The sequence below is a fragment of the Centroberyx affinis genome, unplaced genomic scaffold (genome assembly GCF_046629955.1).
Source record: "Centroberyx affinis isolate AG114_WGS23_722 - 3 ecotype Tasmania unplaced genomic scaffold, CSIRO-AGI_Caff_v1 ptg001267l_1, whole genome shotgun sequence".
Classification (NCBI taxonomy): Eukaryota; Metazoa; Chordata; class Actinopteri; order Beryciformes; family Berycidae; genus Centroberyx; species Centroberyx affinis.
The window spans coordinates 140711-163679 of record NW_027279776.1 but is presented as its reverse complement, the minus strand read 5'-3'; the positions used below and the strand labels follow the sequence as shown (position 1 = coordinate 163679).

Sequence of the window (22969 nt, the reverse complement as noted above, 5' to 3'; positions counted from 1 at the left end):
TATCACCCAGCCCTAATTAATAGCGCTTTATCCCAAGCTTAATGTAGAGTCTATGTTACAAAAATGTGTCATTACATAAGTGGGAACTGAGAAATGAGGAGCGCTGTACTACAAACCTGTTTGATGCCCGAGACACACTGCTGAACATTTAGCAGAGGTGCTGAGAACAGCAGCGGAGGCCTGGAGGAGAAGGTCATAGCGATGCCCGCAACATTGTTCTGGCCAACACCCAGCTACCTGAGGGACTCAAGCTCAGGCTTCGTACAAACACTGCAGTTGGCAATCAACGATAGCCGACAACCCTGACAGCAAAGCAAGAGCAACGAAAACTACCTCTCTCTCTGCCCTGCCAGGTTCAATACCACCACAACAGGTGAAAAGTTTGAGAGACGACCAGAGCAGAGGCAGGTTATCACAGCCATGATGAGTGTTCACTGATGATGTATCCGAGAGCCGAAGTCTCTTTAAACCGCTACAACTGTATTGTGTGTTGAGGCGGGAGTCTCTGTCTCAATGGTTTACCCTGTGACAACAACATTTCTTAAGGAGGTACCTATCGCCAATGGAGGGCAGGTCAGACAGGATAATGGGATTCAAACGCACTGTGTCCATTTCACTGAGGCAGCGCATGGCCCCCGAAAACACAGACACAGCAGAGAGGGTGCCTGTCATCACCTCCTACCTGGACCCAACCATGACCACCTCTGATTCACTTCTGAAGAGGTTTGTGTTTTCTTTGTGCAAACAATATATTAGTCCTAAAAACCCTAACAATGTGTCTATTGAATTTATGAAACCTAAAAGCCTCGTAATGGTAAATGAGATAGGTTACAGAAGGCTACAATGTAGCTTAATACGTAGGCTAATAAATCACCCTCATTTCTTTCTCAAATAACATTGTTACTTATCACATCCCTACTTGCCTTTGCCTTATTAACAGGTGCAAGACGCAGTCAAAGTATCCTACACATGCAGCATTAGGGCTGAACGATTTTGAAAAAATATCTAATTGCGATTATTTTGACTGATATTGCAATTGCGATATGATTTGCGATATTAGAGGGAATGATCATTTTTACATCATTATTCTCATTTTCATTGAAAAACGTATTAAAATGATCATGGTGTGATTTTTGCGGGGATCTGTACCAAACAAAGATGTTTTCTTAAGTCTGTAGAATATGATGTGTAGGCCAGGACATCTCTGCAGCACGACAATATTTCATTTAAAATGGTATTTTGACACACATTTCCCCTTTAACAAATATTGCGCCTCCTGCGATTTGAAAATTGCAGTAGGCCATATTAAAATTTCCATAAAATTTTGATTAATTGTTCAGCCCTATGCAGCATCATCCTCCTCATACACTGATGATGACGAAGACTGTCACAGCCTCCCTCCCAACCCCAGAAGTGACAGTGGGCAGCGAGGCGGACTGCAGAAATGGCAGACTTCTTTGGAAAGGGCTACTACTCCAACGAACCCAGCCAAAAGACTGAGCTGGAAAGATTATGCACAATGTATCTCACCAGATCCGATCCCCTTTGAATGATGGAAGAATAAAAATAGATCAATTTTGCAGTAGGAAATTTGGTTATTAGGATGCCCACTCCTCTCCTCCCCTCACACATCAACATGCTATTATTCCTCAATAAAAGCCGCCCGGTGGGTCTTTGTTGGGACGTTCAAAACATTCTTTCTTTTGATGGCACTTAGGCACCAAGATGATTAGAGACATTTTGTTTCAATTGCATCTTTTCATACACGACATGCAAAAACATTTTGAGTTGCACAAGAAGCATGAGCTACAACTGTATTTTCTAAATAGTTTATTATTACCATAATTCAGTTTTATAGATAAATTATTTATTGTTCATTAAAGCTCCTTAACCAATTGCCGTTTTACACTGTCAGTCCCAATTTGACATTCATAGCTTGGCCCTGTGATGTGAGGTATTTAGGCTATAGATCTACTGTAATTTTATTATTTTTATTAGCGTTTTGTCTGTTTTTTTCATCTCAATGAAGCTTACACTTGAATAAGAATTTGCATTATTATTTTGAATTATCTATTTTAGTGTTATCAAATTTAATACTTGTATAACATCTTCACTATTAAAAACACCCCATTCCAGGCCCAGTAACTTTAGCTAAGAATAACGGACTTGGGTATTCTGGTGGCTCAGCTTGCTCATGCCATTTAATTGCAACGTCCGGGGTTCAAATCTGGCCTGGGACCTTTGTCGTATGTCATCCCTGTCATGTCTCTCAGAATTTTGCTACGCTGGGTTTTTCAAGCATGAGAAACTGCTGGCTATCAGATGTCAACATCCGTCTGCGTTTACCCAAAAAAACCTTGCATTTTGGGTTCGTTTCCTGTAGTTTGTTCAGATTACGTTCTCGCCTAACAAACTGCACTGCAGTTCACTTGGAGGACAATCGAGACACGCGTTTTCAAAATTTCAAGCGATGCTGGTGCTGTCATTTGGTGCACACCAGAGTTCGAATGGCACTGCCTGCCTAAACAAACCAAACTAAAGGAGCAGCCTAAACACTCCAGGGTTAAAAAAAAAAAAAAAACGCTCCAAACATGCTTGGTGTGGATGCAGCATGAGAGTTAAATCTTAGTCTTAAACAAGCAATGTATTGGCAGTTTGTCCTATAGGCCTAATATAACCCTACATGCTAATAAAACAGTAGCACTTCTAACAGTAGCACTTCAACACATTGAAGCTGTGATGAATACTGATGTGCATTAGCTTAAGCATACCAGTTCCTTGCTGAAATCCTGCAGTGTCATACTGACAGTGAGACCTATATGGGCTAATACCGCCTCTCGCATGGTACCTATAGAGTGATTATGTGTGTGTCACTGATTATCTCCCCCGATTACTAACGATAGAGAAGCCTCATGATGTAGGCATATTTAGGCTACTTTAATCATCTTTACACAGAGCTGTGGACTGAGAAACTGGCAGTAGGCGTATTGGTGCAGCTTCAAATTCCATCTATAGATGGTAGGTGGGAAAAAAGCAGAGATAAACTGCCTCTGCTCTGACCCACCTTTCAACTCAGCAGCCAATCCAGACCCATTAAATGTGCCTAAAGCAGAGAATAACAAAATAATGGCCACAATCTCATAAAATGAAATCACAAACAACTTAGCTGTCCATGAGAGATGTTTATTGGAACAGGTAGCCTACATTGTTTCCTGTGGGTTCGTCTCTGCATTGTAAAGATGACATGCCATGTAAAAAGGTGACAGAATCATGTCAGAGGAAAAAGATTATGTTGCAATTTATCCCTGCTCTGTAAGCCTAATGGCATTTCTATGACCCAGCTGCATGGAGAGGGCTTTAGGAAACCCACTACCTTCAACTGAAGCAAACACACACACACACACACACACACACACACACACACACACACACACACACACACACACACACACACACACACACACACACACACACACACACACACACACACACACACACACACACACACACACACACACACTATTAAAAATGGTGTCTAAAAATACCATAACCACAGCAAAGCACTGGAAGAAAACACAGATAATGTAAATCAACAGTAACACGCAGCACTGATTCAGTGGAGCAAGAAATGGAAAAGGTCTAAGAATTTCATGTTACTGATCAACACATGATATCAATCAAATTAAAGTCGATAGATCAAAAATATTGTGACAATTATAAGTAATAGCAATGTCTAGTGACCATGTCAAATGGCAAAGAAACATTATTCAAAGCTTATCAACTGACCCTAAGTCCAATGCATAGCCAGTTAGTTTCCATTTTCAACAGCATACTCTGCCAAGTCCCAATTAATAATAATGCATTGCTCGATGGAAAGCTTTTATCAGTTAGAGAGCAACTTGTTCTCTGCAGTCCGGCAGCCAGACTGTAGCCTGCATGAAGGACCGTCCCTGTACATCAACAGGCACTGAACTTATCAAAAATGTTAAAAACTAATGATACACTGCTTGAGATGTTTTATCTTGAGAGTTTTTAACAATCTGTAACAAATAGCAAGTTCAAACATGTTACTTGTTTTGGGGTAAAAGCAACATCCATATGAGGATGCAGTTATGAGGGAAATAATCGGAGACCCTGACACTTCATTACCATTTTGTTAATGAATGAACATAAAGAATCTCCAGAGGAGCATTGCCCCAAGAATCAGGTTCAGCAAGATCTCTAAGATTTCCTTTTACTGACTTTTTTTTCTTTCATGTATTCCTTTGTTTGACACAACAAAGTAGCTACCGATGGTCTCTGTTGAAAGACTTGTGTTTTGTGTCTTGTGTCTTGCGTTTTGCAGTTTAGCGATGGTGCGGACTGTGATTTTCACTTTCTCCCACACAGCAGGGTGGATACGGTTGAGAGAATAAAACAATGCAATTTTACACAGGTGATAGAGCAGACCCATATAACACTAGGTTGTAGCCAATTAAAACTGGACAACTGTTGGCCTATCACATTCAATGAATCACTTGGCGATCCCTTCTCAAGCAGTATAGCACTTCATTACAGAGGGTTGACAATATTTAAGTCAAGATGATAAAGATTGTAGTCTAAAAGTAACACTATACAGTGTCCATTTAAGTCCATTAATATACTTTATAAGTACATAAGCCATAGTGGTCACTAGGCTGTCCACTATGAAGCGCTGTGCAGGTTATAACCATGATTAACACTGTCTCCTAAAGGATTAACCATAGGCCTAAGCCAAGTAGATCAAGTTGTGCTTTTGCTGTCCTCAAAGTGTCTTCTACTGTCTATCACTGACACTGACCTTTTTGGAAAGCCTAAGAAAACCTACATACAATTCCCTGTGCCTAGACTAATAATGAGCTGCTTTTGATAGACAATATCTACACAGTTTGGCAAATCTTTCAACTTTAACTTTTTGCAAAAAATGTACTATTATAATACGACCTGTCAGGCTGTAATGTATTGCAAACAATAATAAGGCATCTTCTTATCAAGTAGGCCTACCAGAATGATTAACTGTCACGAGCACAAAGAGAAACACCCTTGAAGAGTTATGGATATTTGGAAAGAAAAAAAACAGGAACTGCTTCAGAGATTCGTAGCCATACTGCCTCACCCTGCTAAAGGAGACCGAGCTTTGCATGGGCGCACATCCACCATGTTATCATGATGGCGGAAAACTCTGTTGGCCTGGTCATATTGCTCTCATACTTTCAATAAGTGATGAGTGGACACATCAGAAGAGCAGAGGAAAAAAAGATCAGTAACTACTAGGAAAAAATATGTGAAAAATATACATTTTATGTAGACCCAAGCCTGTAGCAGAGAGTTAAAGAAGCAAAATAGCCCACAATTCAGTCATAATTGACGGCGCTCCCTCAGATAGAGCATCTATATTATTCTTCAAATGGTAAAAGGTAAAGCTTAACATGGTGCTGCTCTGCTCAGAGGATTTATTTGGTTTATTTGAGTTGAAGGAGGCCTTCTTGAAGCATCTGTAGAATCTGGGTTTGGATAGTGTGGAGGGCAGACTAGCTACAAGCATCAAAAGGGGAAGAAGAAAATACTGTTCAAGCCATAATAAGTCACCAAATCGTAGTATGAGCTTCTTCTTCCAGTGTCTTTACACCATGTTCATTAGTACAGTAGTGGGTGCTTTTCAAGGACAGCATATGAAAAGAGGATAGTCAAGGCCATATCCACCAGACAACCGGAGAATCGTCCCAAAGTCTTGCACTACCAACTTCATAATGTTGGTAATGCACACTTCACTCTAAAACAAAGTACAGACTTGTACCCTCTGTCACTGTACCTTCTTTTCTCACAGTGTACACAGAGAAAAGTGAAACCAACATTATATATGCAACTAATGGCCTGGAACGACAGATCATGTCCTGGATATTCCTGCTCAGCATTATTAATCTTCTATGCAGTGAATTGTCTTGGCGTGTCTCTCCACTGTAAGTGGGGATTGACATGGTGACATGGTACAGTGTAGATTACAGTTTTAAATTCCTCCTGCAAAGCAGAGAAGCCTTTCATTAACCCAAATGCCAAAGCCATAACCAAGGAGATGGCCATGCTCACAGTCCCTCCCGCTGTGCAAATCCAAAATCCAAAGCACCAGTTCCAGTATGAACCCATGAATATCCACCACACACACAAAAATAAATGTATTGGAAGTTTCTCTGCACTTTGTAAAGTTTGGGGTTTTATCATCCCAATTCTGCTTAATTCAATTCCCTTTGATTCTCAATACCAACTCCTATGAAGTTTTTGTAAGAAAAAATTTTTCTAGCACAACACAGCTGGTTGTGACTTTTGTATTTAGATAAGGGCTAACAATCTACGTTTAATTCCACAACCAGTAGGTTATTGCCTACCTAAAAAGGTTTTGATACAATGCCTCCCTCCTAGTGTAGGCCTATATGCTTGTGGCAAAGATTCAATGCAAGTCTGTGACAGTGACAGCCCTTAAGAACAATGATCTTACAAGGTCCCTTAAAAGACCAACCCTACGAAACAATTGTGTCTACAAGGCTTGGATAGACCACTCTACACATGTACATGAACACATGAAACAATGCTAACTTCCATGACAAAATTATTACATTCTATGGACATCCATCTAGGTGCACCGGTGGAGAATACCAGCATACTTCAGTCCAGCATGTCTATGCATTTGTCTTGATGGCCTGCAGCAACGTGACATCCGTTGTTTTACATCAGTTGGGTGTGGGGGGTCGTCATGACCTAATTGTTGAGGCTGGTTGATAAAGCCAGTGTAGCAGTAGTTTGCCTGAAAAAAGGCCAGCCAGTCAGTGGCATGTGGGACAGTCAGTGTTTGCTCTAGCTAGTGGGGACATGTCTTGAAAATCCTGTCACACAAGATTGTCAGCCTGACTTCAGGTGGCGTTCATAAGCCTTTGATAACGATGCGAGGGCATAACTAACTGGATAAGCTCGCTTGCGTGCACTCCTGGACACTAAGTCCAAAAAAAACAACACTGGAGTAAGGTTAGGCACACTGCATGACAAAGGAGTCTGTTGCTAGCAGTAGCTGTTAGCTAACCCCGGCAACCCAGCCCCGGCTATCAGAGCAGGCGCATGTTTTCAGGACTGACAGCTGAGTGGGGATATGGGAGGGGTGTCTGAAACAGCTGACAAACCCAACCATCAGACAGCAAGTTGTCGACAACATGAAGTTAGTTTCTACACCCAGGATATTAACGTTAGCTATATGTGTTTTGCTAAGACAGAAACTGACAACCTTACCTTTGCTTTGCCGGCCTCGAGCTTCTTTTGCCTCTCCTCGTCTTCCATCACCGTTGTCCCTGTGGCTAAAACAAGAGGGAAATTGCTTCATGCGAAATATCAAGGAAAAATCCTAAAAAGCTAACGGTGAAATATCTCTCGTCCGGCTCTTTGCGAAAGACTTCCATTTGCATTACTAGGAGCTGTCTCCTTGCTGGAACAGTGTCAACTCCGCCGCCATGTTTTCCACGTAAACATGAGACCGAGTGTGATGACGTCGCATAGGTGTCTTTCCAGCCACGCCCCCTTCGACTCGTGCTGCCTTCAAGCGCTGTCAGAAATATCGAAATTACGAGATCAGCACAGATGAACGACCCAATACTGTATAATTACGGCTGGGAAAGACGGATATTTATAGGGAAAACTCATACTACGTCCCTAAAACGACACAACTCGGCAACTAGACTATCGCAGAAATTAAAATAAATTAATCTGTATTAAGAATAATATATGGCTAATAATATTCAGGTGCAGCCTGAATTCTGCTTACACTGCTCAAAACTTCTGCTCAGTTGCTATGGTAATGGGAGGAGAGGTTGCCAGGGCTGTCCCAGTTGAGAGATCTATGTTGTTGTTTTTTATCAATACATATTTTAATTAGTTGTGCTTTCTCCTAATGAATGCTTCGGTTATCTCACATTTAAGAGCATGGCAATTGATTGGGCTATTCTGAACACATGTCAAACAATCATGGAATTTACTTCCTGGAGAGGAAACAAGTGAGTTTCCTTGGCTGAAGGAGACTGAACTAATGGGACAGCAGGCAAGATGGAGGGACAAGCATCAGTTTCCAGGACATGAAGAGGAGGAGGTGATGGAGGAGAGGATGGTTGACAGATATTTAGCTTACGTAGAGACGAGGCTACATACAGTGTATAACTGATCTTAGTCTACCAATATTTTATACATAATTAGGACATAACATGAAGACAATTCATTGTCACTTTCATAGGCTACAATCCAATTACCTTGTGGTTTATTATGGTTCATTATAAAATAGCAAAGATAGCCTGCTGGACAAGGTACCAAAATATGAATGTTTCTAAAGAGCTCAGACGGTTAATTTCAAACATACCAGCGGCAGCAGGAGACGGGGGTCTGTGTCTTCGGCTGACAGGGGCTGTACAGCTTATGGTCTGGCAGATCTTGAATTCCACCCATCTTCTTTTGGACATCCTTACCAATTTGATCCCACCTGTGAACACTTGCTGTTTGTGCAGCAGTGTCAGCAGGAACTACTGACTCTCTGAAAGTTTCGGCATCTAAATTATTGATGCACCACAGGAGTATACTGTGTCAGAACTGCAGGTACCCAAGCAACTCTACCACTAGTCTAGACCACAACAAATGGTTCAGGACGTAATTCCACATATCTAAACACGACAGCTGTCATATTCATGCAGGGACAAGAACACATAAATTATCAATTTGGCAAGTTTTTGGAGGAATCTAGAAACACTGAAATGAAAATGGAATCAGACAAGCAAAAAGAAACAGCTGACAGCAAGAGAAATGGTGGATTAGCTATGACTATAGAGTAAAAAGGGATAGAATTAGTGGAAAAAGAAAGAAGGCAGTTTCAGAACCAAATGTCCTGCTGCCAGCAACAGTTTGAATGACTACTGCCGGAGGAGAGGCAGCTCAGAAATCAGCAGAGGAAATCTTCAGAAAGTGAGAAAGAAGACAAGCACTATGAGTAGGCTAACCTTGAAGAATCATTTGACAACACGAGGGGGGGAAAAGGAAAAAATGAGCAAGGATGCCTTACAGGGTTAACTTCAAATCACTGCCAGTCTGAAAACTTCAAAGCAGGAGCAAGAAAGTCACCTCAGAAGTGCACACATGGATAGGGAAAAAACAGAAATAATATATCCACCAGATATCCTACAAAACACCAAATGATTTTAGTCCACTAAACATAGAAAGAGGTGCAAATTGCAGTAAGGCATGCAAGAGCATTGTCAGGCCTAATGGAGTCTCCCACCACACAGATAAAGGGACCTACAGTACTACTCACCTAAAGGCACACAGCATTAACTCAGTGTCGTCTTCTAGTATTAGCCGAAGAAAATTACTGACAAATGACATTTGGTTGGCCAGCCTGAAACATTTAAAATACTGCAATGAATCAAGAAAATATTATGGAAAGGGAACGTAACTTCATTGCTCTTTGCACAGGTGTTAATTATGCCAGAATGCTCTGCTTTCTGAACAGTGAGGGAAGCTGCAATAAGGTGATGTAAAGTGGTAAGAATGAAGGTGATGTAACACTTATGCCCTTGTCTGTATATCCACAGGCAGGAACGCTGTCTCCTTAGCATAGGATCAAATCCAATCAAAGCCTTCTTTGCTGTGTCTTCCCCTTTGCGCCTCTCATCATTATTACTCTCTGAGCACAGAGGACAGTGTTAATCTCCTGCTGAAAATGACTGAAAGCGGCAGCACAGGCCATAAGAGTTGCTCACCAGCACATCATTATGCAAATGCAGGCAGGAGTGCTTTGGGTATATCTGAGAACAAAATGGAATTGGGAATGTTAATAAAAAATAAAGCATGTCCTGTTGATGACCGGGACAAAAAGCAATATTGAGATTCTGTTTAGCCCAGACGTTGGAGGAAGCTGTTTTGACTAAGCAGCATGCTCACTTCAATCTTAGAGATTGCGGAGTGAAAATCCATTTGAATAATGAAGATATCACTGTGCTGTATTGAAATATTCATGAGTGGTGGGGATCATTAGCAAAGAGAATAGGTCAGTAGATTTTTGGTGCCAAGCTTTCGAGCCACTCCACATGTTAAAGTGGACTGCTGAATGAGATACAAGAGTCAGCTGGTAAAGGAGTTACTTAGAGGTCTGGCATGAATAAACTATGAATGCATTTCACAGCTCACAGTCCAAAACTAGACAATATTTGTGTGTCTGATATTGTATGATTTGATGTGGCCAGGTACAATAGATTTATGTATGGATTGAAAATTCCATTGTATTCTGAGGGATTATGCGAGTTATTGTTTCTTGTTGTATATGTTTTTTTTTCACATGTATACATTGTATACAACAGGAATAGCAATCATTCTACATGTTATACTCTACTCCTCACAGTGATTGCTGGCTTTTACAGAGACAATGAGATTATAGTGAGCAGGAAAGTTAATGGATTCATGTTGCACCTTTTTTTTATTTATTGAAGAACTTGTAGATATAATTAAAAAGGCAATCATGTACCATATAATCAGTTAAACATCAATTATGCCTGCTGAGCACCAAAATCAGTCAATTGTGTAATAATAAAAAAATAACATGCACAAATACATACAAAATACAAAACAAAAGGCTACAGAAAAAGGGAAAATCAGATGTGAGTCATGTGTACATTATCCAAAGTTACAATCTTCAAGGATGGATGTTGCATCTTATTTTTAACTGTTTATCATGATAGCCATCTATGCATGCTGCAGTCTCAATGCCTGTAGCTGCCTAATGATCTCATGACGGTACCCTGTGACCTCTCGTTTGTGAGACTCGCGTATCCCCTAAATATCAGCCCTGTAGTGCCATCTAGTGGTTAAAGGTGAATTGAGGATTTCTTTTCTTTTTTTTAACTCCACAACAATAGATGGCGCTAAATAAAAAAATATTCGCCGTGTCAGTCTTCTCAGAGGACGTCCTCCTTTTATCTCGCGAGAGTTTGCCCGTGTCCCGTTTCGGTTTCCACTGAAGTCTGCAAGAGAGATATGTGGATCTCTTTGGGCAATAGTCTTTAAATCTCCTCAGCTGAGAGACCAAACTTATGTGGTAAGTGCTTTGGTTTTGTTTAATTTCTACAATTACTAATAACTACTATATTAAGGCTTCAAACGTTGATAATATACATAGTAAAAGGAGCTATAACGTTATATGTTAAATTTCTAGCTATCAGTTAAGGTTAACTTAGAGCGCTAACGGTAACGTACACCTAACTTTACATTAACGTTAACTTAAATTGTAGGTGGTTCTGTGACTCTATGGCACAAGCTAAACAGAAGGAGATATTTTATGAGTTGTCACGTCAACTAAGGGTCATAAATGAAGTGAAAGACAGATTTTGATTATATCCTCGCGTTGGACCGGACAGCAGCTTAACATTAGTCTTTCTCTATTGGTATCACAGACATTTAGCCCACTGTGCTGTGTAGCTAACATGCTATTAACATAATTATAGCCAAGTGTGATGTCATCCTCATTATCATGATTTCCCAGTTCTGCTTCTTTGACTAGACTTCTCTGTTTTTATTCAGCTGCTCAGTGTTTATTTTCTCACTTTAGGTCCACTGACATGTTACAGTAAAGGCCTCCTCATTGAAAATGGCAGCAGTACCTGGAGTCCGGGCTCTCCTGAACCTCCATCGATCAGTGGCATTGCAGTGCAGGTTTGCCCTCCTTCCTGTACAGCTAACACCCACCTGCCTTCCCAGGAGGCTTTGCACCATCACTCCAAAAAGCAATGAGCCAAAGCCGGTGGAGCGCCTAGAGAATGAATCTCTGCTGGAGAACCTCAATCTCATGGGGGTGGATGTGAAGAAGGCACGGCAGCGCCAGCCTGGGGTCTTTCGTAAGGTCATCACGAATGAGCATGGCCTCGCTCAGTTCCTGCAGAGCAAAGGTGCCAGCCACAAAGCGATCGCCAGCATCATATCTCGCTTTCCCCGTGCCATCACCCGCACCGCCGACCACCTGGAGCAGCGCTGGCAGCTGTGGAGAAGCATCTTCGAGACTGACGCAGAAATCGTGAGCATCCTGGATCGCTCGCCTGAGTCTTTCTTCCGCTCCAGCGACAACGAGAACCTGGAAAAGAACATCGTGTTTCTGACCTCGCTGGGGCTCAACGCCAAAGACCTCCACCGGCTGCTGACCACAGCGCCGCGCACCTTCTCCAACAGCTTGGAGCTCAACAGGCAGATGGTGGAGTTGCTGGAAGACATCTGCGCGGAGCTTGGCGGAAAGGATCCGGAGAAGTTTGCCAAAGCCATCATATCCAGAAACCTCTACATCCTCATCCGGAGCACTAAGAGAGTCAAGAAAAACATTGACGACCTGAAAACCTCTCTGAAGCTGAGCGATTGTGAACTGCTAGCTCTTCTGCAAGGCGCTGGGGCAGAAATCCTGGACTTGTCCAATGAGTATCTGAAAAAGAATTTCAAAAGCCTCCAGCAGAAGATGGCTTCGCTTGGTTGTCAGAGATCTGATGTCAAAAAACTGGTACTCTCCTATCCAATGGTGCTGTACATTGGGACGGAGAGGCTGAGCACCAAACTGGATTGTCTCCTAAAGGGGGGAATAACAATTAAGCAGATACTGGAGAAGCCTAAAGTGCTGGATTACAGCACACAGAATATCACAGGGCGACTGGAAAAGCTGCAGAGTGTTGGATATGACTTTCAAGAGAGTGGCATCAACATCCTGGACACCAGTCGAAAGCGGTTTGATGCAAAGATGGAAAAACTTGCTGTCTCATCAGATGAGTGAATGTATCATGTTGGACTGTGTAGGATGTTACTTCGCTTTTAACTCAATTTCAGAATAATTGAGTTGTTAAACGGAGATTTTATAATGTAGCTAAATATAAATAAAAAATATGATTTCTTAAATCTGTTCTATAAGATTTCAATATATTTTTTTATTTAATAATGGAAATGTTTCTTTTTTTTCTAATAAGATTTACAGTTGCTTAAAAAAGTAGCTTACCCTCAATATACACATTCATTGCACTGAGAAATTATTTCAAAATGCATGGCTTGGGGTTTCTCTTTTCTGGTCAAAGATCTAGGCCTATACAAAATACCCCACACACTGGAAAGGAAGGTCTTGACATCCATATTGATGTAATGTAATCAATAAAAAATGGTCACACTTTGCATGATCTCCAGTATTTAATAAATTCATAACACCCAAACAAAAGCATAACATTTACATGGTACATTCATAAACAGAGATAATGTCATTAAGTCAGCTGTCATTAGGTTTTCATGCAATATGAGATTTCTGATATGGCAGTGCGATGGTGTCATTTTATTTTTTCTTAGCAAAAACTCAATCAGAAATTGAGTCAATATAAGCAGGTTTGGGAGTTTATTATAATAATATTAGATACAGGGACTTTGCAATACCGTACAATATTGTATAGGGAATTCTACTATATTGGATAAATTACTTTATTTCTGTTCCCAATTACTTGTTCCAGACAGCACTCCTGTGCCTGGTTATCCTAACCTGGTGGAATTTTTGGTGAAATGTCCTGATTTAAATCTTATTTCTCCCGTGTTATAAAGTATAAACTGTAGGGACACGACAATTAAAACAAAGCGGAACCAATGTTTGGTGAACATTATACCACGGACCCTTCCACACAGTTACACAAGCATTTCCTCACGCCGTGGGATTTTTGCACGTTAAGGTGTTAGTCACGAGTGTATTGATACTCTACCGTATTGTTTTTCTTCTAACTTTTTACGAGGTCGTTTTAAAAGTGTTGAAGTCGATGCGTTAACGTTAGCTGCCCGGCGGTTTGCTACACTTCATAGCCTTGTAACGTTAGCTGTTAGCTTGTTTGCAAGAGGAGTTTCAGTTCCCCGGTCATGGGTAGTTTCACTCTCTGAAGTATGTCACTTGGATAACCTTAGCTACATTCAAATAACAGGTAATGACCTTGGTTAGCATGAATAGTTCAACTTAATCAGACAGTCTGGACTGTATTGTTTACAGAACATGTCTAGTTATTTATCTTTCTGGACCACAGTTAAATCCCACAGGATGATCTTGTACAGTTCTTTTAGTAGGGTTTCTTCAACATATATCATTTTACCAAAGCTAGACGCCAATTATACTTTTCATCTGAATGCCTTTTTTCATATCTGTAAAAGTGTGAGAGCTTACTACTCAGACAGAGCATGTCACCTGTGTTTGTGTTTCCTCATTCATTCTTCATCTCTTAAATAAGTTTGACTCCTTCATGGATCGTTTTGCAGCAAGCTTACAGCTGTAGCAGAGACTTGTTCAAAAACACAGATCATGACGTTATGGGATTGGCTTGTAAAATATGCCTTGTGTTGAGGAAAGTAGTGGCTTTCCTATTTAGCAACATAGTTCCATCTAAAATAACAGACTAATATATTGTTACGTTGCAGAAGGAGGACTGGAAGATGGAGAAAGTGTCACAAGGACCCGCTGATAAGAAGACAGATGGGGCTGCAAAGGGCACAGCTTCCATTAAAAATGAGTGAGTAGCTGTTATGCTGTTCTGGAAACCGTTTGAAAGTGTTGCAAATATGTTACATCTCTACATTTCTGTTACTTCAGTTGAGCGACAAATCAGGATGAACCGTCACTGTGTGAGAAGCAGTGTTAAGTTTTCCAGCTGAAGGTCCAATGGGGATAATGCAACAAGAGCATCAGTGGCATTTTTGTTTCTTTCTTCCCAATTCCCAACATGAGACGCTGCCTGAACACACCTTAACCCTTAACTGGCTCATGCTCCCTGGCTCTTTGGCTGGCCAAAGTCTGGCATCAGATGTTATTGTGGTATTGCAATGAAAATGATCACCTTAACCAATGTTAGACATACAGTTACAGAGTCATACCAGCTGCATATAAATTGCAACACATTAATTAAAACTCAGGTAGGCAGTGTTAGCTTAATGCACACTTGTATCTTTGATCAAGTAAAACATTCTTCTTATGCTTTACAGATTCCTAACATCCAAAGAAAAATTCCATGAGTTCCTAGACTCTGAATGCCAGGACCCTAAAGGAGGAAAGGCTGGTGCTGATGAGACGCCTAAGGAGACAACAGAGACATCTGTGGAGGAACCTGAAGCAAAAAAGCTCAAACTGGAGCCCGAGGAAAAGAACAAGGCGTGGAAACCAGACGGCAAACGAGTGCGAGGGCAGAACAAGTCAAGGCCGCATTTGAAACCTAACACCTATGACGACAAACGACTGTGTCCCTCAGTCAGTCAGGTATGGAGCCCAAACTAGTCGTTCAGCAGTGTGGCATATGTTTTGTTCCCTTTGTAAACTCATTGTGTATTCTCCTGACCTTTTCACCCATTCAGGACAATAAGGAATGCCCCTATGGGGAAAAATGCAAATTTTACCACGATGTCGCAGAGTACATGGCCACCAAGCCCGCTGACGTGGGCGACAGCTGCTACCTCTACGACACATATGGGAAGTGTTACTACGGTCTGTGCTGCCGCTTCGCCAAGGCACACACTTCCCCCGACCTCAAGAACATGGTGAACGCAGATCTGGTTAAGGCCTACGAGGGCCGGACTCTGGTGAAGAACAACTTGAATAAAGACCTCCAGAACCGTCTGAGGAAGCGCTCAGTCCCCTTCAAGAAGTCGGCTGAGTACCTCAAAACTATCGGCAATAACAACGAGCAGAGAGAGCGGCAAGGAAACGGTAAGAAGACAAAATCCCCCTGCAGAAAGTTTCATCTCATCGACTCTGCTGCTGCCTTCTTAAGCACAAATCAGTCTTACCCATTTCTAAGACTGATAATATGCCTGTGAAGTTGTTTGAAATTATGACCAACACAACTGCAGCAGTCAGAAGTGAATAGTAAGTGGCTCCATATTGCTTAGCCTCAGAGTTAATCAACTCCCTCTCAAGCTAGTGAGATCTTCTTTCATCTAATCAGCTCACCTAATTTTAGTAGGGCAATGTGCAATCCATGCTGTGTCATTTGAACAGATGCGTGTGTAGAATGACAAGCTGTATGGATCTGCACCATTGGTTAAGGGCTAAATAGTAATTGGCTATTGTTTCAGATTGAAATATGCTTCATGTTTAGTTTCCAAATATCCCTTTTGTTGCTTTTAATGATGAACACGAAACTCAGACTGCGGCATTTTCAGAGGCAATCTTATTTAATAGAGGTGTCATTGCTCAGAATTTGATGTTTGAATTGATTTGAATTTGATATTACAATCCAGTACTTTGACACACCCAGGGAATGCTTGTGCAGCTGAAATACCCAATCAGAGTCCTGCAGGAGAGGAGCTACATGCGTCCACTGCAGCAGAAACACAGGTACCGCATGCTGCTCATAACATAACCAAGTGCAGTCCCAAAATGTTCCCCTCTCTCTCTGTCTCTCTCTCTCTTGATATGGGTGAGAATGTAGCAGTAATGTTGCTTTACTTACTTAAATATACATAGATGGAATTACACAACTTGAGAGTTTTTCCACATTGTTGTGGCTAAATTTGACTTGCGTATGAGCACACATAAAAAATGAAAATTTTATAACTGGGGTGCCTGTTATTCTGCTACTGCCACCAAAATACACCATAAGGAAGCAAGCAGAGCAAATGCAATTTGAAAGTTGACCTACCTCCAGTATTGAAAGGTGGATACCACAACTGCATTAAATAATGAATAAATAGGTGGGAATGATGAATGAAATGGTCAACAAAATCTGGAATCATGCAACTGAGGTGTTTTAATGATCTGAAAAAGGCTTCTGTTCATCATTTTTATTGTTTTGATACTTGCATTTCTCAGCATTAAATAACATGGGAGTCAAAAGAGCACTTCCTATTTTCCCAGTCCACTTTTGGTTCTACCTTCAAAATGGCAACCAGCTGATGAAGGTCTATACAGTATATATTGCATGGTTGTAACCTTTGTGGTTGGTTTGCTTTTTGATAAACTGCAGGTCAGTCCAGAGAAACAGACTCCGGTGAAGACTGTTGGCCCACTGACTGATGCGGATGTCATCAAGTTGCGAACCTGTGAGAAGAAGCAGGTATATCTCACCCACCGCTCTTTCCATTAACATCCTCGCTAAGTTTCTAGTTTGGCTTAGATAAATGGCACAAGGACTAGTTGCATAAAATCCTGCTACTTGCTAAATACGTGTCCAAATTAACTCAAGCCAACCGTTTTGGATATCCAGTTCCTTCCTTCTTGGGGAGATATTTTCTTGACTTAAATGATTGCATTTGTAGTGTATCTTTATGGGTAATGAGTACCTTTCTTTATCTGTTTTCAAGGTGGACTTTCACGACAAGCTCTACCTCGCTCCTCTAACCACAGTGAGTACCAGCAAACTGAAATGAGTACTGAAGTTATTTGTACATGTGTTACTAATGTTCTTATAAACACTTACAGTGCATCCTGCCAAAGAGCGGTTGGCTTCAGCTAATCAGATTCCCATTCACTCTAGATAAGAATTTATTTAGAGTTCAACTTAGAGTTCGAAAGCAGTAAGAATTTCTAAGAATAGGTTTCTGTTCAAAGCTGACCCATAAATGAGGTGTTGGGTTGAAATTCATTTCATTAAATGATTCCCTCGGTGTTCCTCAGTGTGGGAATCTGCCTTTCCGGCGTGTGTGCAAGCGCCTTGGGGCCGACATCACCTGTGGAGAGATGGCCATGTGCACTAACCTGCTGCAGGGACAGCAGTCTGAGTGGGCGCTCCTCAAGAGGCATGAAAGTGAAGATCTTTTTGGTGTTCAGGTAGGATCCTCATAGGGATTGTCTCAAACTATCTGAAACTCTTCATGGTTGTTAAATAATTAGCAAAGCACTGTGTTCACTTCACTGTTGTAAAAGTTGGGTCATAAATCTGAAATGTGTGTCCAGGTGGAAGGCTGTTTCCCTGACACAATGACCAGGTGTGCAGAGCTCATCAACAGCAACACTGACGTTGACTTTGTGGACATCAACTCTGGATGTCCCATTGACCTCGTCTACAAGAAGGTAAAACTCTGATTGCTTGCAACATAACTGAGAGCTGTGTGGGTGCTGTTGTGTGTTTTACTCTAACCTTTATTCAACCAGGTAGTCCCACTGAGATTAAGAATCTTTTTCTGGGGCGACTTGGTCAGGAAAGCAGCATCAAGACTAACTAGGGATGTGGATTTCTACTTAGACCAATTAAATATGAATCTACATTCATACATACAGTAAAAAGTATCACTCATCAAGTACATGTGTGTTCAGTGTACAAAAGCTGAGAATAATTATCACAGTCTACAGAAAACTACATTGACTGATTTACACGAGTTTGAATGCATGAACACTTTGAAATTGTTGCTTTGAGCTATCGAGTAATTCCAGTGAATATTCCTACTTCACCGGGAGGAGGGTTAGTCACAGCAGAGTGTGAGATGGAGGGAGAAAGGAAGATGCAAAAGACAGAACCACTGAACGAGAAAATTTCATGATTTAAACTGTGGAGTCAGGTTTCCCTGGTCAAAAGACATCGATGTGACTTGTTAATAGGAAGAGGCAGTAAATGGTAAATATTCCCTTAGCTGATGATGGAGTTGATTTTGAATGGTCAGCTCTTGGTCAGTTTTCTGACAAATGGCCTTTGTTTTCTTTCCCTCTTCAGGGCGGAGGCTGCGGGCTGATGACGCGTACCAAGAAGTTTGAACAGATCGTCAGGGGAATGAACTATGTAAGTCTTCCCTTTTCTCACTTGGATAACTGTAGTTTTATCATGACTTTTAAAAAAGAATGACACCAGTCTGAATGTCTTATGGTGCTGAGAACACCAGTCACATACAGGTGAATTTTAGCTTTGGCTGTTTAGGAAGAATTATCACAAGTAATAATTCAAAACAAAGTGGCTTTATAGTGGTTTTATATAATTTTCCTTGTCTTTACCATCAGTAAGTGTCTATATATTTAACAAGTGTTGAAACCAATGTTAAAAAGTTAAGTATAGTTCAGCAGTTTTTCATTGTCTCTTTGTGAAAGTTTTTACACCAAACTCAAAGCTGGATGAGAACAGGTTTTTCTGCCCTAAGGTCCTGGATGTCCCTTTGACAGTCAAGATCCGCACTGGTGTTCAGGAGAAATGCAACGTAGCACATAAACTCATCCCAGAGATGAAGAAATGGGGCGTGTCCATGATCACAGTAAGTCTCTCAGGAGTAGAAGACCAAAGAACTTGTGATTGAGTTTGAATTGATGTAAAAGGAGAGATGAGTTCTAGTAATCTGAGAGATATCTATCTACTTTGTATCTGAAAGATCTAATCACACAGATCAAAACACAGTCATGGCTCCTGCAAGTCTGGAAAAGTATGGAAGTCAGATTTGATCATTTCCAGGCACAAAACGTCTGGAAAACTATAGAGGATCGTTGTCAATCCCAATACTCATGACTACTTTTATGTAGCTGAAAGACCCACTATCATTTCACATACTGTGATATTTGTTGTTTTGAACATTATCTTAAGCTGCAGAGTGGAGCGCAAATCACATTAAACACTGACTAAAATCTTCACATCCTCTAAAGAACTACGTTCTGGGAAAAGAGTGAAATTTTTAAATGGAAAATGTGAAGGAACCTGGACTTTGCTCTGTTTAGCTAAAATGATTTGTACCCATCTTACAGTTTGCAAGGTTCTCATAATTATATCCACACTTTTGTCATCTTAATTTTCTGTTTTTGTTCCTATGTTTCTTTAGTAAGATATTTTTCTAAGCACCTTGTTTTTTATATCACCCACACAATCTGTATTTTCTCTGCTCTTTCTGTGTTTTTTCATTTTTATGTCTGCAAATAAACCAGATTATAGAAGCAGCTCTACAGTGTGATGTCTGACACTGACACTGTTGTTTTCTTACAGTTGCATGGCCGATCCAGGGAGCAGCGCTACACTAAGATAGCTGACTGGGATTATATCAACACCTGTTCCCAGCTGGCTAGCCCCATCCCACTTTTTGGTATGTGGATGTGTAAAGATTGTAATTGTGTAGGGTGTGGAGGAGGGAAAAGGCTTCCCAAGGAGGCAAAACAAAAAAACTAGAACTAGAAAATCAACCACTTCTAATGCAAAAAGAACACTATTTATTCAACTTTGCAATCACAAACATGAAAATTTGTACATAGGCAGTGGAACGGTAAATATGGCTTTACAACATAGATACACTATAAACAACACATTTCACTGCTGCCTGAGGAATAGTGCTACTGCTTACACTCAAAATGTTTTGCCAAAAGTGTCCATGTATTGTAAAGCCACATATACTATTCCACTGGGTATTTACTATACCATATAATTTTCATCTTTGTGACCGTTGGCTTGAATAGGGTTCTTATTGCAGTAGAAGTGATTTCCCCTCTTTTTATTCTTGCTGATGCTTAAATTAACCATCATCCATTGTTATTGGTACTGTGTGTGAAATGCACAAAGACCTCAACTCAGCAGCAGCTGCTGTGTACATGTTCAAGTGTAAGCCTAAGGGTGCACTGTCAGTTCAGTGTCTGTGAGTAGAGGTCTGAACATTATTTACAGTGGATGTGGATGGGGTCTGGAACGCCAGAATCGATTGTTGAGCTTTCTGGGGGTAACATGGGACAAATTCAAGGAAATGTCTTTATTGGAGGGTGCCTACTTGATAACACCAATGACATGCCCAGTCTCACCCACCTCCCTTTCCTTTATCAATCGGAGCAAGGTTTCTACTTTGGCACTCACTCAGAAAAACATATGTGATATTTACTGTGTTTACCTGTGTGTTGGTAAATGAGGTGCTTTTCTGATTGTCCCAGGGAATGGAGACATTTTGTCCTATGAGGATGCCATGAAGGCTAGAGAGACCGGAGTTTCTGGTATCATGATTGCAAGGTTGGTGTCTATCTCTTAAGTGATTTTGTTTGACTTATGTTTTTTTTGCAGACAAAATAACTAACAAACCTAATGACAAAATGAATATCAAGTACCTAATGAGGAGGAGGGCCACTCTTTTCCTTCAGGACAGCGTCAGTTGTCCTTATAATGCTGTCATACAAGTCCTGAACTGTGTGTAGTGGATATTGGACTATTCTTCAAGAAAGAAAGCTTCTAGTTCTTTGGCAGCTTTGACTTGCAACCACCTTTCCTCTTTGCCAATGCAGTTTGTCTGTGTTTTATATTATCATGATTTTCAAGACCTTTCCCCTTGCCACATTAAATAATTTAGCTGTTTTTCCCACGTCAATAATTCTGTCCGTTTAACGACAGATCAGTGTAGCTGCAGCTAGTGGAATTCAACACATCCACTGTGGGCCTGTGCAGGATCTGTACTTGTTATGACTCATGCGTCTTAAACTTGGGCATGACGATTTAGCCTCTTGGAACTAGGCAATTCCCTCGTGTTGCTTTGAAAACTTGCATATAAAAGTGGTTATTCTCAGACTCCTGTTAATCCTGACATACTGCTAATTGGCGTTCAACTTCATATGACTCGGCTGCCTTTGTAAATGTGATTTAGTTGTTTCAAAGTCCTTTTTCATTTGATGTTTCTGTTATTTTGTCCACCTCCTGTACATTCACCGTGGCCTTTAGTTTTATAATGCAGTGTGTCATCAGCAGTATGATTCTTGTATTTTTTACACAGATTTTGATAATAAATCTACATATCATGTTAGCCACGTTAACAAACCCAGTAATTTATATCATGAACTTGTAAAATTCACCAAAAATTGCAGGGAAATTAAATTCAGGTTTGCATGTCTGTCTTTTATTGTGGTTGCACTGCTTGGTCCTCTCTAGAGGAGCTCTCATCAAGCCCTGGATCTTCACTGAAATAAAGGAGAGGAGGGACTGGGACATCTCGTCCAGTGAGCGACTGGACATCCTCAGGGATTTCACCAACTATGGCCTGGAGCACTGGGGCTCGGACACCCGAGGCCTGGAGAAGACCCGCAACTTCCTGCTGGAGTGGCTCTCCTTCATGTGCAGGTCAGTTACAAACAACAATCATGCACTGCAAAATGTTGTATTTCTTGTAGCACTGAGCCTGTGATCGCTTTATGCCAAATGTACGAGACAAGTTTGTGTTTCACTCTGAAGTTTCATTTTGTCACATCCTGTGGGCGGAGAAGTGTCCATAGTTATACCCAACACCAGAATTTAATGTGGACAAACACGGTGAAGCTACAGTCTCAATTAGGGGGGATGGGAGCATTAATTTAGGCTGATAAGACTGGTGCCTTTTTAAATAAAAAGATCTTTCGTAGTGTATCTTTAACCTCTGAACGTAAACTACTTAATCGGGTTAGGAAATCTAATGGTGGATTGGAGAGAAATCTAACACTCTCTCTCTGTCTCTCTCTCTCTCCCTCTCTCTCTCTCAGATATATCCCAGTAGGCCTGTTGGAACGAGTGCCTCAGAAGATCAATGAGCGCCCTCCGTACTACATGGGCAGGAACTATCTGGAGTCACTGATGGCCAGTCAACACGTCGGGGACTGGGTCAAGATTAGGTGAGGAGCAGACCGTTAAAATACAACTAATGTTGGGTGCTAAAAAGAAAACTGCATGTATGTTATGATAATAACTTTTTATTGTGCTTTACTGTTTTCCTCTTTCCAGTGAAATGCTGCTCGGACCTGTTCCCAAGAATTTCAACTTTTTGCCCAAACATAAAGCCAATGCCTACAAGTGACATTCTCTTTCACTGACCAGTAAAACTACATTTAAGTTTTTAGTTCTTTTTTTTGTTGAATCTGGACAATAAGATTTAAATGTGGATAAAGAAAACATATGACATTGTGAGTGATAAAGGCTATTGAATAGGCTATTCTTTGAGTTATACTGCAGTAGTAGTATACATGGATGTATGTATACTTGAAATATATGCAATAAAGTCT

General features: G+C 40.9%; 3 protein-coding genes across 3 annotated transcripts in view; 2 read left to right on the top strand and 1 right to left on the bottom strand.

The window, feature by feature from the left end:
- The window catches only part of LOC139648863 (A-kinase anchor protein 9-like), a 71867-nt gene extending 63360 nt beyond the window's left edge, over positions 1–8507 (bottom strand). Inside the window, exons 1-2 of the mRNA XM_071525102.1 lie at positions 8408–8507; positions 7294–7358 (exon numbers count right to left, since the gene is read on the bottom strand). Coding sequence (XP_071381203.1) covers positions 7294–7358; positions 8408–8507 — 165 coding nt within the window. The remainder of the gene's footprint in view (positions 1–7293; positions 7359–8407) is intronic.
- A 2555-nt stretch (positions 8508–11062) lies between these two features.
- Positions 11063–13203, top strand: LOC139648875 (transcription termination factor 1, mitochondrial-like). Its single transcript, XM_071525117.1, has 2 exons — positions 11063–11128; positions 11639–13203. Exon 2 carries the CDS (start codon positions 11678–11680, stop codon positions 12836–12838), a length of 1161 nt encoding a protein of 386 aa, XP_071381218.1. The 5' UTR covers positions 11063–11128; positions 11639–11677; the 3' UTR covers positions 12839–13203.
- Positions 13204–13755: 552 nt separating this feature from the next.
- Positions 13756–22969, top strand: LOC139648869 (tRNA-dihydrouridine(47) synthase [NAD(P)(+)]-like). Its single transcript, XM_071525109.1, has 16 exons — positions 13756–14009; positions 14497–14588; positions 15058–15328; positions 15424–15775; positions 16326–16405; positions 17034–17123; positions 17371–17412; positions 17684–17836; positions 17963–18079; positions 18717–18782; positions 19135–19245; positions 19962–20058; positions 20888–20963; positions 21870–22058; positions 22454–22582; positions 22692–22969. Exons 2-16 carry the CDS (start codon positions 14512–14514, stop codon positions 22762–22764), a joined length of 1923 nt encoding a protein of 640 aa, XP_071381210.1. The 5' UTR covers positions 13756–14009; positions 14497–14511; the 3' UTR covers positions 22765–22969.